The sequence below is a fragment of the Egretta garzetta genome, unplaced genomic scaffold, assembly GCF_000687185.1.
Source record: "Egretta garzetta isolate BGI_Z169 unplaced genomic scaffold, ASM68718v1 scaffold447, whole genome shotgun sequence".
Lineage (NCBI taxonomy): Eukaryota > Metazoa > Chordata > Aves > Pelecaniformes > Ardeidae > Egretta > Egretta garzetta.
Genome location: NW_009260397.1, coordinates 734,956 through 752,299, shown reverse-complemented (window position 1 = coordinate 752,299; position 17,344 = coordinate 734,956). Strand labels below are relative to the sequence as shown.

The following is a 17,344-nucleotide window of genomic DNA, read 5'->3' as shown; positions in this document are numbered from 1 at the left end:
AAACAATCATGAATTAAGTTAGCGCTTATCCAGTGATGGACACTGATTAAAACAGTTTTTCATTTAAACTTTCAGACTGATCAGAGGCTTCAATGTCTATCTACACATGTACGCAACAGGAGGAAGTCAACAGCAAGCCTTTCACGATAGTGAACTGCTGTGGCACCAGGTAATTAAACCAGCTCCAAGGTGGAAAGCAAGAACAACTTTAATGGTGCATAGATGAAGCCATCGCTTGTAGGCTCTCATGCGTCACAGGAAGCGCACCTTACACGCCCAAGGAACACTGACAGGTTACCACTCGGATCTAAGAGGCTTCGTAAAGCAACAGACAGCGCACATGTAAGCAAGCGACAAGCGATTGAGAATGCAGAGTCCTTCAAGAGAAACACAAACTGATCAAATGCAGTCTTTATATGACAATACTTGTCTTGTAGTAAAATAGCAAAGACATGTTTTGAAGCAAGGTTACAATCAGCTGAGGCTGGTCAGTATGCTACAGTTAAACCACATTTAACATACCTGAACCACACCGCTGCTACTCAGAGAAACACTGTTCATCCATGGCCCAAAACCAGGTTCACAGAAATTTAAGAATTCTTATCTTTGCATCAGAAGCCATTACACACAAATTTTGCATAGTTTTGAAGGTAAAATATTTTGCTTTTCTGTGGTATCAGAACATAATTAAACCTAAAACAATGCTTGTGTTCAAAGTATATACCTTATTAATGAGGGAAGAGTCAAGACGTTTATTTCAGTGAAAAATCCAGGTCAAAAGCTGTATTCAAGATCTCAAATCTCACAGTATTTATTTACCATGCAAAGGAAGAATTCCACAATCAGTCTTCTGAAGAGCTGCCTCTAACTAGGTCAGGTCTGAAATAAAATTTCTCTGCAGCAGACTGAGTTTAGTGCAGTTTCCGTATTCAAAAGATGACTTTCAGTAGTACAAGCCATGTAGTAAACTCACCGGCGTAGTTGGGGCACAGAAAAAGCATGACCGTCTTTAGTTCAGAGCGCTGCATAGCTTTTCTTTGCAAGACAAAATGTCAATGCCTATTGTCAAGAATTACTCTTACAGCACCAAACACTTCAGTCAATGCTACTCTACTTCACAGTTAATTTGGTAGTAAAATGCTCTACAAGAACTTCTAGACTGTCGGCCACTTGATCAGTGCTACAGCACCCAGCTAAGAGCTGAAGGCGAGACTTCTTTAAACCCCAGCACTGTGGAGGTCTTGTTGCAAACGCCTGTTTTGCCTTTCTTCAGTGCCTTCCAACTGAGGATCTCGTGGCGCTTCCACATCCGCTAAGAACAACGTGCTTTTTGGTGGGTTTTTTTTTAGGATTGAGCGACACAAATCAACAAGAAAACGTGCTGGAACTTAAGACAACTTTTATATAATTTGACATTTATAAGAACTGGTGAGATTCTGCAGGTGTCTGAAGTTTCTCATTTTGCTACAGTTGACAGCCTTCAAAAGTTGGGGGAAAAAAATGGGGGCTGCTGTTTTCCTGTCAGCTTCTGCAACAGACATTTTTCTTTAACCAGGCTGTCCAAGGGAGATTTGGTAGTTGTAGTCTTTGCAGATGTGTATTCTGTTAATTCAGCGTTCAATTATTTTTAAAAGAGCATTCCAGTTCACCTACAAAACACATGTAAAGGCGGCGGCACAGGATTCCACTGTACCTAAGCGTTCATATCCTGTACACAGGCTAAGGACTTAGCCTGCATGGTACGAGCTGGACTTACTTAGCTGCAGCTATATAGTTCCCTACTGTAAGTACAATTACAGCAGTATAGCTTATATACAGAAGAAGGGAAAGAAGCTATACTGGTAACAGACACCTTTGTGGCCTCCTCCAGCCTGAGCATTAATTTATCACATGGGGGAACCCAGGCAGCTGACTCCAATTAACCATTTTTTAGAGGATGCTGGGAGGGGGAGGGATCTGGGGCATATATAAACCAGAGCCAACTCATTTGGAAGGGCAAAAGAAAAAAGATGGCAGCATGCAGAGGACTTGGGATGCAAGCAAGGAAAAAGAGGGCGGAAAAAAGAAGATGAAAGCAGCTCTGGAGAAGAAGCACAGCAACATGGAGACACCCGAGAAAAAAAGGTACTGTGTTTGAAAAGGAGCTTTCAACAAGCTGGGGCTAGTGTAGCTAGGAAACTTGGGAGAGATAAGGGAGCCTATGGAGAAATGGGTATAAAAGGCGTATGTTTAAATAAGAGGATTTTCTCAGTATTTACCAAGGTCCGCTATCCCACTCCTCTCCTGCCTCTCCACACCATGCCAATCTGATCAATCTGTCTACCAAGTAACAGCTTGGTGACGAGCACTTCTATACTAGTAACACTACACTTTCAACACTGCAGAAGAGCTGTATGTAGACCAGGCCAAATGTTTCCCTTTAAAGCTCGCTTTCCACAGTTAGTGCTTGCAAAAATCAACAGAAATGCATTAAGTAGGTAAAAACCAGGTTACAAGTATCAACCCCTCCTAAGTTTCCTTATAAATAAATGCCTCAGCTTCAATGCAGCTCAATCAATGGTTATTTGCATTTAACACACACTGTTTCAAGGAAAGTCAACAACAAGCTTAAGAGTTAACAGAAAAGAGCAGCTTCTAATACAACTGCTTAGAATACATAAGCTTCAATTATTATCCTTTAAAGAGACCATCATTTTAAATGTACTACCTTAGGACAGGTTCTCTTAAAACTAAGTTGTCTTCAGTCCTAAAATTGCATTTTTGTTGTTGCTTTTTTGTTGGACAGTAATGCACAAGTTGCATGTTTGATCTAAGATTAGGGCTCTTCCTACTGAGCAAGCCAGAAAAAGTCCATGGAAGTCTCAACAGGAAAGGTTTTCTTCCCATACTTCTCTGCTATAGACTGGTTCAGTCTTCTCCAGCTTAAGGCCCAATAGTTTTAAAAGTGAAACTAAATTCTGGATGATGCAACTATGGTATGAAGGTCAGGCAGTGACTTCAGTTGTATGTATTCCAAATGTATATTAAAAGAACAGTCAAACTGCATCAAGCTGGAAAATGGGCAATGCTAGCAATGTGCCATTAAGTCATCATCCCACCTCAAACAATGCTAATGATAGCCAGGAAAATGAAGCAGCAGTGTAAATCGGGTAGAAGGAATCATTCGTTCTCATCTGGGTTTTGAGGGTCAAATATTTTGACATGCGTGAATGGGAAGAGCCCTTTTCGACCGTTGACTTCTCCTTCCCACTGACCGTTTATATTCATCCTTGTAACCTTCACAATATCTCCAACCTGCATAATTTAAAAAAAAAAGTTATCACACATGAGAATCTAACCTCTGATACAAATACAAATCAAATGAAGAGGAACAACAAACACAACGCCTCATAGGACACCCCCCCTTCTTGGCATAAGGTTCAATTGAAAAGAAGAGTTACTAAAACACCAACATTTTGCTGCTAGACTTGATAACGTTGTCTGCACTCTTCTTCAGACTCTTAACTAAATGTATGTTTACATATTCAGGCAAATTGCTGAACTAGACCTTTTCCTATAGGAAAGCTTACAACTTCATGCAACAATGTATTTAGCTTATACCTAAGCTAAGATCACTAAAGCTACCATCAGTAATGAGACTCAACACCCATTCAAAAGAGCCCAGCACTCATACTGGTTTTAGCATCAGCTGGCTTAGTTCAAACGAAATTTAGTTTTTCAGAGCAAGATTCCTATTGCAAAGAAACCTTTACTTGAAGTTCTAGGTCTGATTATCAGAGTCTAAGAAGCTTCTGTAGTTTCTAAAACAATAGTACACTTCTGAAGCAGACAAAAGCAATCTCAAAACTTTTAATAAAGTATTAGATGTCCAAATTCCATCTTAATTTGTTTTCACCTCTACTTCCTGCCAAAGAAGTTGAAACGGGAATGATGACATCTTGGGCCTTTCCTACCATAACCATGTCTCTTCCTATTGGCAGTGAAAGATGAAAAAAAGCTAAACTATGATAAACCAAGAAACATCAGCCCAAATGATTATAAGTTCTACTCTTATCATTGTTCAGTGCCTGTATTTAATTGGGATTAGGATAATTTACAAAGCAGAATATCCCATTTGACAAGTAGCCTTTAAGACCAGCTGAACAGCCATTTCTCCCTTAAATGCTTCAGAATAGCTGAACATGTGGTCTGTTGCAGCAGCTCTCTAACTTTGCACCTCCCTTCCTGTTTACTTCATTTACTCTGTGGTAACTATAGTAAATATTAGAAAAGTGACACCAGCAGCTAATAACTAATTTCACGAAAAGCAGAACCAGTCTATGACCAATAGCCAACAGTTCCTAAGTTTCTTCCCCAAACTCTGTCCAAACTCTTGTAGTTGAGTCTAAGTTACCAAGGTACTCCTGTGAAACCCAAAGGTAACTAGTTTTGATCTTATTTACGGAAAAACTAGATTTTAGTCCTTGTACAGTATGTATAACAATTTGTCTACATTGCCTAAATAGTATTAAAATTTAGAATTAATGCAGATAGTTTAAGGGCCTTGGCCAAGGGCCTTAGTTTAAAACTTTTCGGGTAAGACCTGTGTATTTTCTGTTAAAGAAAAGATGCCTGAGTTTACAAAACAGGGTGCATGTCACTAGATGATCGGAAGCCTGTTTAAACCAGTTATCATTTCTCCAATAGATATTTTTTGAAGATTGCTCAGAAGCAAGGCAGTCACTCAGTGTTATACCTATTAAAATAAAATTTCTCAGCCTATGACACTTTTTAGACATTGAAGATTTACGTTGCATACTAGAATGAAATTAGACATTTAAGCAAAATGTGTTGCTCCACCCTCCCCCTCCCCCCCCTTTTTCTCCACCACTTGGGTTGTCAGTGTCCCATCTGCCCCTCCAAATCTGAGACTGTCACAGTTGGAACAATCGTAATCTTGTGCTTTTAAGAGAGGAGAAAACCCTCTGAACTCCCGTAAGTTCTGGGGATGTAACTGAGACCATACTGCTTTCTTAAATGGACATCTTTAGTTATGCTGTTCCTGAACTCTAACATGAAGCCAGCACATACCATTAAGTAGTTATATGCTGCTCATGAGAGTTGGCACATACATAGAACGTTAATCATAGAATCACTTTGGTTGGAAAAGACCTTTGAGATCATCGGGTCCAACCTTTAACCTAACCCTGCCATCCCACCACTAAACCATGTCCCTAAGCACCTCATCTCTCCTTCTTTTAAATACCTCCAGGGATGAGGACTCGACCACCTCCCTGGGCAGCCCATTCCAGAGCCTGACAACCCTTTCAGGGAAGTTTTTCCTAATGTCTAGCCTAAACCTGCCCTGGCACAACTTCAAACCACCCCCCCTCGTCCTATCGTCCCTTACCAGGGAGCAGAGGCTGACCCTCACCTCGCTACAGCCTCCTTTCAGGTAGCTGTAGACTGTCTTTCATCTCTTCAGACTACTACAGCAGCTTTAACTGTGTATTTGCTAAAAAGCACAATTTATCAGACTTTTCACTGAATAGAAAGGCTAGAAAAGCTTTAAATAGTAACAAGATGACCTGAACAGGAACCTAACAAATGTCTCTTTAGGAAAAGGCTGATAACATCTATAAATACTCAGTGTTACATTGCTGGATTTAAATAACCCTTGAAGACGGATCCAAGTTTTAGACCCAAATTCAGGAAGATGCAGCCAACATTGCAACAGTTAAAACCTAGTATGAAACTGCATTTGCACCACACTATAAAACCAGTCCCCTCTCAAACACTTCAGTCTTATTTATGGAATAATGATAAAAAAAATCTGTAGTACATTGGATCAAAAACATGGACCTGCATTTTCTGAGAGTCTGACAATTTAATTCTGCTCACGAGCTGTAGAGATAAATCCATTATTCATTTTGAAGCTCTAGGAAAAAAAAAAAATCCTTCAATTTGACTCCGAATGATGTCTACAAGATGGATAGGTTTGGAAGTCTTGCTTCAGTTGAGTGAAAAAAAGTATTTACAATTTAAGTCTAATGCATTCATTGCAATAAACTGCCATGTAGATTAACAATGTAAAATGTTTTTTAGACTGCTGGGCGGGCAAAGTTGCTAGAAATTGCTATTTGCTAGCTGACAAAAAATACTCAAAAAGTAGTCCCATATGCCAAGAACCACTGGAATAGTAAATTGATTTGCAGTAACTTGGTTATTTTTTGAGAAGTTTTTTTATGAAAGCTTCCGAGTACCTCTTGTGCTAGATTATTAATAAAAATGCAGTTCCCCTGAGAAGATTAAATGAAATAGCATGTTGAAACAAGATTTTTGGAGAAGGAACCTTGATGTCATGACAGAATAATTCATGGTTCTAATGTTAAAGATCTTCATTTTGAAAATGTCTAGAAGAATCTGTTCAAGTGATTTTGTAATTTTTCCCCAAAATGCTAACTAAAAGCAGTATTTGGAAAGTGCTTTTTAAACCATCTATAACGTGGCCAGCCGAGGTGCGATCTCCCACTAAAATTATTTAACAGGCTATTTTTTTCAGAGAATGTTTTAAGCCAGTCAGAAGGATTGTCTTATGATTAGGCACAGGACAGAGTCAGGAGACCTGTTTCTATTCTCATCTCTGCCACAGACTTCCTGTATGACTCTGGACAGCTCATGGCCCTTATCTATAAATTAGGATAATGCTTCCTTCGTCTCAGCATCTCTCAGATAAGTTAATTCACTTGTAAAGCATGCCAGCATCACTGGATGGAAGTATCAACTGCTGAAATGAGTAATACTTCTGAAATGCAGCCATTTGGTTCCACCCAAATGATAAAAATCAAAACGTATTTTAAGATAGCATCCTTTCATTATGTCCCTGTTACAGCATGAATTCAAAGCCCTGGGGAAACACAAGCTGCGGAACATGACAGTTGGAAAGGTTACTTCATTCGCTCTAGACTCTTCCATACCTGTCTTCCATTTGAAGCTGATTCATACATTGCAAAAGGTTTCCTGCATGCCATTTTAGTCACACAGTCAACCAATTCAAAGTGTTTTACAGATACTCCAACAATTGTATGTTAATAGTTCTACGGCTGATAGAGTTCTGCAATATAAGTTTAAGGAGATAAAAATGCATTAAAACTCTAAATCATCAATTTAGCCTGCTGGGTCAATAGCTATAGAAAATATACTGCTCTCTGGAATTCATGGGGTGTTGAATCTCAGTCGTTATCCTAATTAGTGTCACAACTCACCTTCTTTGGTTACACAAATATTAGTACCAAAATGGAAACAACTGTTCAGGCCAGTTGCCTGTTCCGGAGAATAACAAATAGGGCTCAACACTTAAGAAATCACTTGATATCCCGTTGTCCCCAAAAGGTATAAAGCTGAGCTACACAAGAGGCAGAGTTCTGTCACACTGCAGACAGGACAAAGTGACGCTTTAGTAGCTGGTGCTTTACGTACTCGAAGATTCAAGAAACCAACAGGTTGAAAGTACAGCTTAATTATCCTTCACTTCTGATGTTGTGTGCCAGCAGGATAATAGTTGATGCCCAATCCAGAGAATCAGTTCAGAGGAAAGACCTTCAACCACTCTTGAGACATGAAAGCAGGTCAAAGGGCAGCATAGAAATGTTGAAGTTCTAGATGCAATTAATCTAGCCTCATCCAGGAACCGAGCAAAACAATAGATGTTTGCATTTCAAGTATAGCTAGGACAATTGCCAGAGTTGGGGTTGCAGCACCACAGATAAAGTGTTGCTTTTCATTAAATGATGGTAGCCCGTCTCCATCCGATTTGACCAACTGTCATGCTTGTACAGAATTTGGAGGGCTCAAAACTCCCACAGACCATCGTTCTTGAGCCACACTGAATCTCACTGTAGCACAGGATCTTGTCTAGGTTATCCATGTCACTTTCAGTTTCACCTGAAAATAAACTCTGCAAGCAGTTCTGAGGGTGAATGTATATTAAATTGTGACGGTTCCCATCACAATAGTGCTGACTACCTCAATAACTTTGACTGGAAAAGTAAGTTACAAAGACTAAGATTGCACACAAAATCTCCAAAGTAATTGTCAGTTGTATTTTCAAAGGTAGCGTATTGAAAAGTTGGTGCACAACAGCACAGACACAGGAACCCTGCTGCCAATGTCACTTTCAATCCAGAACTGAAGCTCCCCGACCAACACTTCACACTACACAAGTATAGGCTCAGTATTTTGCTTAAAATCTAGACCTTGTGGGTTAGATGCATTTTAGTGTCTAACACAGCAATACTGTTTCCTTGGCTTAAGAAAAGAGCAATGCTTGTTGTCTAATGAAAGAAGTAGCCTAATTTCCCAATTAAGAAAAGTTCTACTACTAGCACATTTTGGCCTACTTGTCTCAACTTTCCTTTGAAGAGGGAAAAAAGTTAACTGTAACCTAATTGTAACAAGCTCAAGAGAAATATTGTAAGTCAGTTATATAATTATGGTGAATGGATATTTATTTCACCAAAACATTTCAGTTACAGGTTAACTCTGTACTAGCAAACATACATGCATATGTTTGATATATCATGAACAGATAAACTACTTAAAACTGTAATGTTGGCACAGGTCTAAAAAAGCCACCATTAGTATAAAAACTTGGCTGTAAAGATATAGCAAAGCTCTTGTTTAAAAAAAAAAAAAAAACAACTTCAGATTCCATAACAGTCATGTTAAGTCTAGAGATGAACTCTTAGGACTACTACTGCCTTCAAAACAGTCTACAACTCTTATTACAATGTTTGCAATATACTTAAGAGTCATTTTTTAAAAACACAGCAGACATAAGTCTAGTGGCTGCTGCTGGTCTACCATTTTCTGGTTCCTTAAGCCATTTCATTCCAGTTTATAAGTGAGTTTGGAATTTGTTGTTCATGTCCTGAATCAGCCTTCAAACAGTTCACTAATTTTTAAGGGAATTATCCACCATTAGTGTATCCACTGACTATGCTGGACACAATGAACTTTGTTGTATAGAAGTTAGGGATCAATCAACTACTTTGGATCCAAGCAAGAAGTACCCAACTACCAAGAGATAAGCTCATTTAAGGTAAAATATACTAAGTCTCAGTCTACTGGGCACTGCACAGACTTTGCATGCTGGTTAGAGCATGCCAGTTTAAAGCAAGGCTTCATTGGCATGTTGTTATTAACAGGCTGGCTATAAAAACTACAGGATATTAAATGCTGATAAACTTTAAGGTAGACTTAGCTGCTCTGTATCGTATTAACAGTGCCAAAGAATCTCTGCTCTTACAAAATTCATCACCACCTTAAAGTGTGATCCCTGCATAACCTTTGAACACAGGATTGCCCTTCTAGTTTTTCCAAAGAAAAGCAGGATTGAAGAACAGCAGTACTTAACCGTGTAATGTGGAGTTCTAGTCCCAATAAATACAGGACACTGTATCCCTGTCCTTCATATTCCTTCCTCCAGAGCACCAGAAAGGAAGGAAATTGCTTCTTGGCTAAAAGCACACAAGTAAAGAAACAGATCTGGGTGGTTGGTTTTTGGTTTTGTTTTTTGGGGGTTGGGTTTGGTTTTTTTTTTGAGTTTTTTTCTTTGTGGTTTGGTTGTTTGGGGGTTGTTTTTATGCAGTATCCATGAAAATACTACACGTTAGTAGTTAGTTAATTGCAGTGAGAACCTCCAGACTCCAATCACTTCCTTAAAAACATTAAATCTGAACTGCCAAGGTAACTAACTCAACTGACAACAGTATATGTAAATCTTAGAAATACATTTAATTAATCATAGGCTTGACTAATTGTTCACTGGCACAGGGAGATGCCCAGTTATACCAACTGTACACTTTGAGACAGAGGCTAAAATAAAATTTTTAAATATAGCTCCAAACAGATTACTATTTTTTTTTATTTTAAAGAATAAAAGTAGAGCATATAATGCAGTAGGACCAAGTAAACATTTAGATATTAGTCACTTCAACAATACCAATATGAATGCTAAATAATTTTAGCTCACCAAGGTCCAATTGTAATAAATACCGTATTAACTAGTATCCTTACAGGAACAACATTGTAGCTGCCCTTAAACACTTTAAATACTATTTAAAACTTAAATAGTCCATCATTATCCAATCAAACAGATCTTGTTTCAGATTTTCAGTAGAATGTTCACTTGTTTCACAAGTTACATTTTTCATCTAAGAAATTTAAAAAAAAAACCACTATACATTCCTTGCAAAACAAACTTCTCTGTAACAGGCTATGAATCTTTACCTTTTCTATAAGAAAACTTCTGACAGCTTGTGTGAACAGTAGTGTGAAATAGAAAAACTGGACTTGCAAGCAGAGAACTTGTCCCATTTTCAAGCTGAACCCAGGAGAATGACGTCCCTCCACTTAAAAGGAAGTTGAGCAGATTACTACGCAATAGCTTTACTTACTCCAGATGGTATTCTCTTCCTTTTATGTACTCTCTGTGTGCTGACCACATAAAGCTAGAGCTAGCAATCAGGTATTTTGCTCTCGTATTGCTTTATCAGTTTAAATGAGATTACACAATCAGGCACTGTATAATCATACTATCAAGGTGTTCTACCTGTACAAGCTGAACTGTGATTTAGGGCACACCTGTACTAAGGTGGAATACTGTCAAATACTGTTATTCTGAAAGAACACCATTAACTTTCTTCCCCAAAACATTCCCATAACCCGTTCTTACCCTACCACAAGCTATTTTCAGTGCTCTTACAAAACAGAAGCTTCAAATGGTCCAGATTATCTAGTGATATGTAGAGCCCTGACAAGGTTGGGATTAAATACTTTATCAGGGCCCACCAGGCAATCTGAAGGAAGGTCATGAAAAGAAGTTGGGATTTTTTCTTTAAGAGTGGTACATGTGACACAAAAAATATTGCTATAATAAGGTTGTTAAAGTTCCCTATGCATGGATAAATATGGAGAAGCTGTAGTCACAGATTTTAATGAAAATGTAGATCAGTTCCCAGAATTCTAGTACTGAAGCCTCTTGAGAAGCCACAGTGTGGCTAAGGTGCACTTGTGAAGAAGACAGACTACACAGGAGGACAAAATATGCCAGTGGTGAAAGACACAAAGACGTGAGGCAATAAATGATTAGAATTCAGTGGAAGAGATTAAGCTCTCAAACAAAACTTCAGCAATTTGAAAGTTCAAAACAATCCAAACCTACGCATCAGTCAGAGAATTAATCCTACTGGTATACTAGAGTAGCTAAAATGACAGGATTAACTAGGACACTAAAGAGCAAGTCAGAAAAATCTAATTCATGAGGCCCACCCTTCCAAGCGGTTCTGCTACCTTGCAGCAAAACAAGTTCCCTGAAGTAATTCCACGACACATTGATAACATAACCAAATCAATCGCTTGCTTTGCTTTGTTTTCAGAAGCATGAGTAGTTTTGGCAGGAATCTTCTGTACAGTGCAGTTAGTGAATTTACACTTTGCTCTATGATAATTTTCACACACTGTTCACAAATAACAAGCTGCTACATTTCCTAAGACTCAAAGAAAATCCAGTCATACATATTTAACTTTTAACCCCATAAGAGTAATCACCTGAACAGGTTTTACAAATACACGAGGAAAAACACTTAGGGCCACTATTATGAGTAACTGGAAGTCACAAATGTAACCTTTCAAGTTTCAGTCAAAAGTATCAGCTATAGGTAACAGCTTTAACTTGCAAAGTAATTAAGCAAAAGCAAGAAGAAAAGTTCAAAATTGTTTTTAAAATTACTATTATTTTACTTGCTAAAATGTTGTTTCCTTGCATTTGCTCCTTGCAGTATTGTAGCACGCTTAAATTTCATCTCTGAGACTAGCACTTTTTCCATGTGAGACATTTTTGAACTATGGGTTAACTAGTCTTCAGTATAATCTAAATGTAAAAGTAACAGCCTCAGTGTTCTGCATAGAGCTTTAAAAACTTCTTCCAAGCCATCATTTATGCCAGTTAAATTAGAATTGTAACATTTAAAGAATAAAGCTTTAAAGTCTTAAAGACATCCCTAATACAAATAAAATAAAAATATAATAATAAAAAATGCTTTCGTAAGCACAGGAACTTACTAAAGGTTCAACATAAGTTTAGAGGCTACATTACAGCCTTTCATCTAACCCCCTTGCCCCCAGTTTAGGTATTAAGGTTTCTCGAATTCTACTTTTGAAAAGCAAAGTAAAAGGGACTAGAGTACTTCTGATATATTTCTGCCCAGATTTCAGCTCTCGGCACCAGATACTCAAGTGCATCTCGTACTACGATTGAGTATCAGAAAGACTATGTTCATCAGCAATCCTTACCTTTCTCTGCAGGATGCTACTGCCAGTTCTCAACCTGGAATATTGCAATGATTAATGAAACATCTCTTTTTCTTCCCCAAGATTAGGTCGAAAAGCAAAATCATCCTCTCACAGCAGGATGTATACACTCCACTACCCTTGTAACACATTTACACTGTTGAACAGGCAAGAAGAGAGGGTAAATACAGGTCCTGAAGTAACTTGGTCACTTTCCTCAAAGGAAGTGGTATAGATGAAGCAATTTTTGTAGATCTTTCTTCAGAAAGTAACCTAACTACTTCTCAGTCTCTTGATGTAGATAAGCAGACTCCATATAAAGTCATCCACACCAACTTTGCCACTAACCATTTTTAGTTTCTTCTTTTACAAAACAATTGAAAACCGTAAGATTTAAGAGGAAAAACTTACCTCTAATGCCAGCGCAGTCTTGTCATAAGCACAGGGTACTCTCTTTTGGATAGCTTTGGCATAGACCGGTCCGTTCTGTGTTGATGGCAGAGGATTGATCACTGCTCCAGGTGTACTGGATACTGAGGGAAGGGGACTTGCGGTTTGAGGCTGAGCATAAGCATGGGCAGGTTCTGGAATACCGTAACTGTTGGAATTCCTGTTTCCATGCTTCCCGTGAGATCTGATTAGCTTTTCTACATAAGGAACAGGAATCATCCCAATCCGACCATCCTTGTTTCTGGCGCTCCACCACTGTTCTTCTGGCTTCTCTACAATTACCAGTATCTCGCCCTTTTTAAATGGAAGATCCTCAGCATCATTGCCAGGAAAGTCATAGAGAGTCCGAACATACTCCACATTTTCTTCTGCAGTGGACATAGCAGGGGCAGATCCAGATCCCACTGATGGACTTGGATACCTAAGTTTAAAAAAGATTTGGTATAAGTGATAGCTATTGTTTTGTATTTCCAGTAACAAAGCTAAGTACCAGTTTTACAGTAGGAAAACCAATTAGAGGAGAATTACTTATTCAGCTTTGTAACAAAAGTGTTGGCTTGGTAGCACTGTGAGGCATTTAATGAGTAACTCATGCTCTCAAGTAATTAGTTAAATACCCAAATTAGCCTCCCCAGAAACCCAGTAAAAATCTATCACAGATGCAGAAAACTGGGAGAAATAATGCAAAATCTTCATCCACCTCTCTTGGATTGTTGTGAGGATCTCAGGATACGCCAAAATTAATTCTATAACTTATCAGAGTCATGATACATAAAAACAAAATTATTTGGATGACTTGGGGTGGAGGGGCTCTTGGAGAGCTAAATAATACTCTTCAGTTCATCACATCTACATTTTTAACTTCAGTACCCACTTCTAAAGAATTCAGTAACTCTGAATGCTAGACTTCAGGGAGCATAGTGGAAAAAGGGAATACAAGGGTATGATAAACATACTTTTGTATCTCAAAGCCAGAAGACCATTGTTGTCTTTCTGATTGATAGTACAGCATCATTCTAACTGAATCCTACTACTTACATGCAGAATTTTGGAGACAGCCAGTCACATTTATACTGAAAACTCTTGTTTAAGAGAGAAAGGCAGATCCTGTGTTTTTAGTAGACAATGCTTTTCCCCTCTTTTCTGGAAAGTAATACAGAATTAAGCTCCCTAATCTTATTTTTCCAACTTCAACTCTCAAAGCAAAACTCTCTGTTATAACAGAAAAGTTATTAGTTTCAAAGTACTTATCTTTACTGCATGTTTAAATACCTAATAATCTCAAAGTGACATCTTCATAAAAGACAATATGTATCCACTGGTAAGAATGGAGTAAGAAATGAAAAAGTTAACCATCTAGAAATATTGCTGTGCCTTATTAACCATAGTATTACCTTTAATTTATTCACCTCATTGTTTATTACTGTGCCCATCATCTGTCCAATACAGTCACTTTATTGTCTGTGATAATATATAAGATTGTTCATCAAATGAGACTATTTTCACTGCAATCTATTTTTATCATGAGTTTTATACATTGTATTCAAAGCAGCTGTCAGAAATCCTAACGTATATAGGCCATAGCAGATACTTTTTATCTAAGCTGCGATAACAAGAATGCATGTCATTAGCCTACTTCAAGTCTCTTTTGCTACTTGCAAAATAAGATGGAAGTCAAATCCCTATGATTTTTGCAAGACTTGCCAGAAGCCCTAAACTGAAAGATACATGCTGCTTTAAGACATCCTGCTGCAGCCAAAGCTGGGGGAGAGAGGGAATCCTTTAGAGAGCAGTCACTCTGCATAAGCAAGAGCTCAGGAACATCTGCTAGGATGGTCAGAGCTCACAACTGACAGAAAACAAATAGAAAGCTTAAACCAGTCAGTTTTCAACTGTTGTACAACTTTAAAATGTCATCTTTGAGAGCTAAAAGCATTGTATGGCTATATACAAATAAACTACTTAATCCTACCACGAAAACCACTTCATACTGTACTTTATGAAGTTAAAAGAATCAGCCTTCAAAAGCACAATCGCCTGAGTGCAATGTTCCCCTGAAAATACCAGAGAAATAAGAATTAGCAATAACAGTTATGAAGCACATACCTGTCCACCCATATTCTAAATATAGTCCATTAACTAAAAATAAATTTTTTTAAAAAAAGAAATCCGGAAATGCTACCTCTCATCATCCCTCTTGCAGCAGGAAGTCTCCTTCAAATAGAATTTGAAACCATCAACCATCAATATGTCATTGATTTTTCTAAAAGAGTTTAGAACAAAAATCCTGCTTAAGGAAAACCACCTAGTTGATCCCATTTGTTGCTTTATAAAAAAGCTTGTCGGTGCACAGTAGGCTACATCCCATCTGTCTCTGTATGCTGGGAGAACAATATACAATCAAAACCTTGAAAATAAGGTGGTACTAAAATGTTAAAGCATTCCGCCCAAGCCTCCTAACAAATACCAAGTGAGCAAGTGGAATCAGCTAGGTTTTCAAGTTTTTTGAGAAAGCCAAGTCAGTCATTGCCATAAATGATTAAGAACAAGGTTTTTACATCCAGAAAGGCACAACAGTATCCAGGTTAAGGAGAACAGAGATGAGCATAAAGATTGCTTCTGTGTAGACTTTTTTTACTCCCAACTGCCCACAAGTTTAAGCGTGCACATATCATTGGGCAGCTCCATTTAGTGTTTCTGCAAGACACTTTTTTTTTTTTCCATCTACCCATCCCTCTAGCCATAGCACAATCACTACCCAGAAGGCTTCTCAGCAAGTTTAAGAGTTCTTGAAGCTAGTGCTTTTTGTCACATTCCTCCCATCACCTGACAGCTATACAGAAAGACTTTTTTTGACCACTTGAGTTTTTCAACTTGACAAGCAATTGTCAACCGTTGACAAGTTACTGATTGTCATTAACTGGCCTATGCCAAGGTTAAAGTGTAACTATAAACCTCAAAGTTATTCTTCCCCACTAAGAACTTGCTAATCTGCAAAACATGGTAAGATTTGAAACTGCAGAATTTAGAAGCAAACCAATTTGAATTTCTTTCTTTAATGTGTCGCTACTTTTCTAGCTTTTAGTTCACTTAATTCATCCAGGAAGCCCAGAAGATTTGACCTAAGATACTGGGAAAGGCTTTATTAATTAAAAATAAGGAATATGTTTCTAGAGTTCTTGACCAGCAGTTTACTGATGCAAGTTCCAGGTATGTCCCATGTTGGGAACAGGACAAAGAATGCGCTCATAGCCAAGTCACATTTTCCCATCCTCCTAGAATAGCATTTCTCAGTGTAGTGCATGCAGTATGCAGATATAGATGAACAGTGACACAACCAAACCGTGAGAAATAAATGTTTTACATTTTTTTGGTGGTAGAAATGCCACTGTAGAAGTTTGGGAAATGCTGTCCCAAAATGTATTAAAGCTGACTTAGCAGGGTGAAGCAGTCTAATCACATAAAGGCCTGTTCTATTGTAGTCAGCGTGGATGCAGGGGCAGACAGAAACTTAAGCTCAGTGGCTGTACTTCAATCACTGGGAAGACTTGTGAACCAGCTTCTCAACCATTTTAGGAACAGAAGGACAATACCAGAAGAAAAGGTTGACACAAAGCATGACCACACCCTCTTCCAAGGCCATTATAGCCAGTGGTAGAGATGTACACGGCACCTTTACATACGCCTACATGTACTGTAGGCATGAGCCCTGTGTATTATATGGATGATTTGACTGAAAGAGCAACCTGTAATGGTCGCAAAGACCCAGAGCACTAAGAAGCACCACTGTTAGAAACAGCTTCAAACTAGGGCCATAAACAAGTGTTTCCTTAGTGTACATACCATGGCCCTACAACCCATGTTGAGATCCTGGAGCTACTACGTCGGACCAAGACACCCCACTGCCTTGCACCACCTCGAGCAAAGATAGCAGCGGGTGGGGTGCAGGGAGGGTGGCACTCACCTGGGCGCAGGCTCGATGAGGGTGGTGGTGTCCAGGTAGTGGATCTTGTAGAACTCCAGCAGGGCGGGCAGGTGCTCAAACTCTTGGTCACCGATCTTAAAGCGGCGGTTGGGCAATGAGTTAATGATGTAGTGGGAAACCCGGGAGTTCTCGGACACCGAGAGCACGTAGTCCCCCGGGCAGGTGGACGAGTCCCGCACCAGGAACATGCCATGCCGCTGCCCCTGCAACCGCGACTGCGCCTCCACCCGAGACAACGGGCCCACGTACCAGCTGGAGCGGTCCGACGAATCGAAACGAGCGGCGGAGGACATGGCTCCGGGTGGGGAAGGGGAAGGGACCGGGGGTAAGGAAGGTGGAGAGCCCGAAGGCCCAGGCCGAGGAAGGGACCCGGAGAAGGGAAGGCCTGGGCAAGGAGGCCTGGGAGGCGGATCGGGCTGGGGGCTAGGAGGAAGCGGCGAGCGCTCAGCCCAGAAGATAGGAAGCCCAGGGAAAGGGGGATAAGGGAGAAGGAAGCTCCGCGCCTCTGGAGGCGAAGGACCGAGAAGCGGCTGGGGTGGGGCTGGCCAGACGCGGCGGTCGGGGCCCCCGAGTCTCCCT

The 17,344-nt window shown here is 39.4% G+C and overlaps 1 protein-coding gene across 1 annotated transcript; it reads right to left on the bottom strand.

Annotated features, from left to right (window-relative positions):
• Positions 1-1,666: 1,666 nt before the first annotated feature.
• On the bottom strand, positions 1,667-17,338 carry CRKL (CRK like proto-oncogene, adaptor protein). The gene is made up of 3 exons (XM_009643101.2): positions 16,745-17,338; positions 12,742-13,201; positions 1,667-3,294 (listed from the first exon to the last, which is right to left on the bottom strand). The coding sequence occupies exons 1-3, from the start codon at positions 17,056-17,058 to the stop codon at positions 3,160-3,162; spliced, it is 909 nt and encodes a 302-aa protein (XP_009641396.1). The 5' UTR covers positions 17,059-17,338; the 3' UTR covers positions 1,667-3,159.
• Between the last annotated feature and the right edge of the window lie 6 nt (positions 17,339-17,344).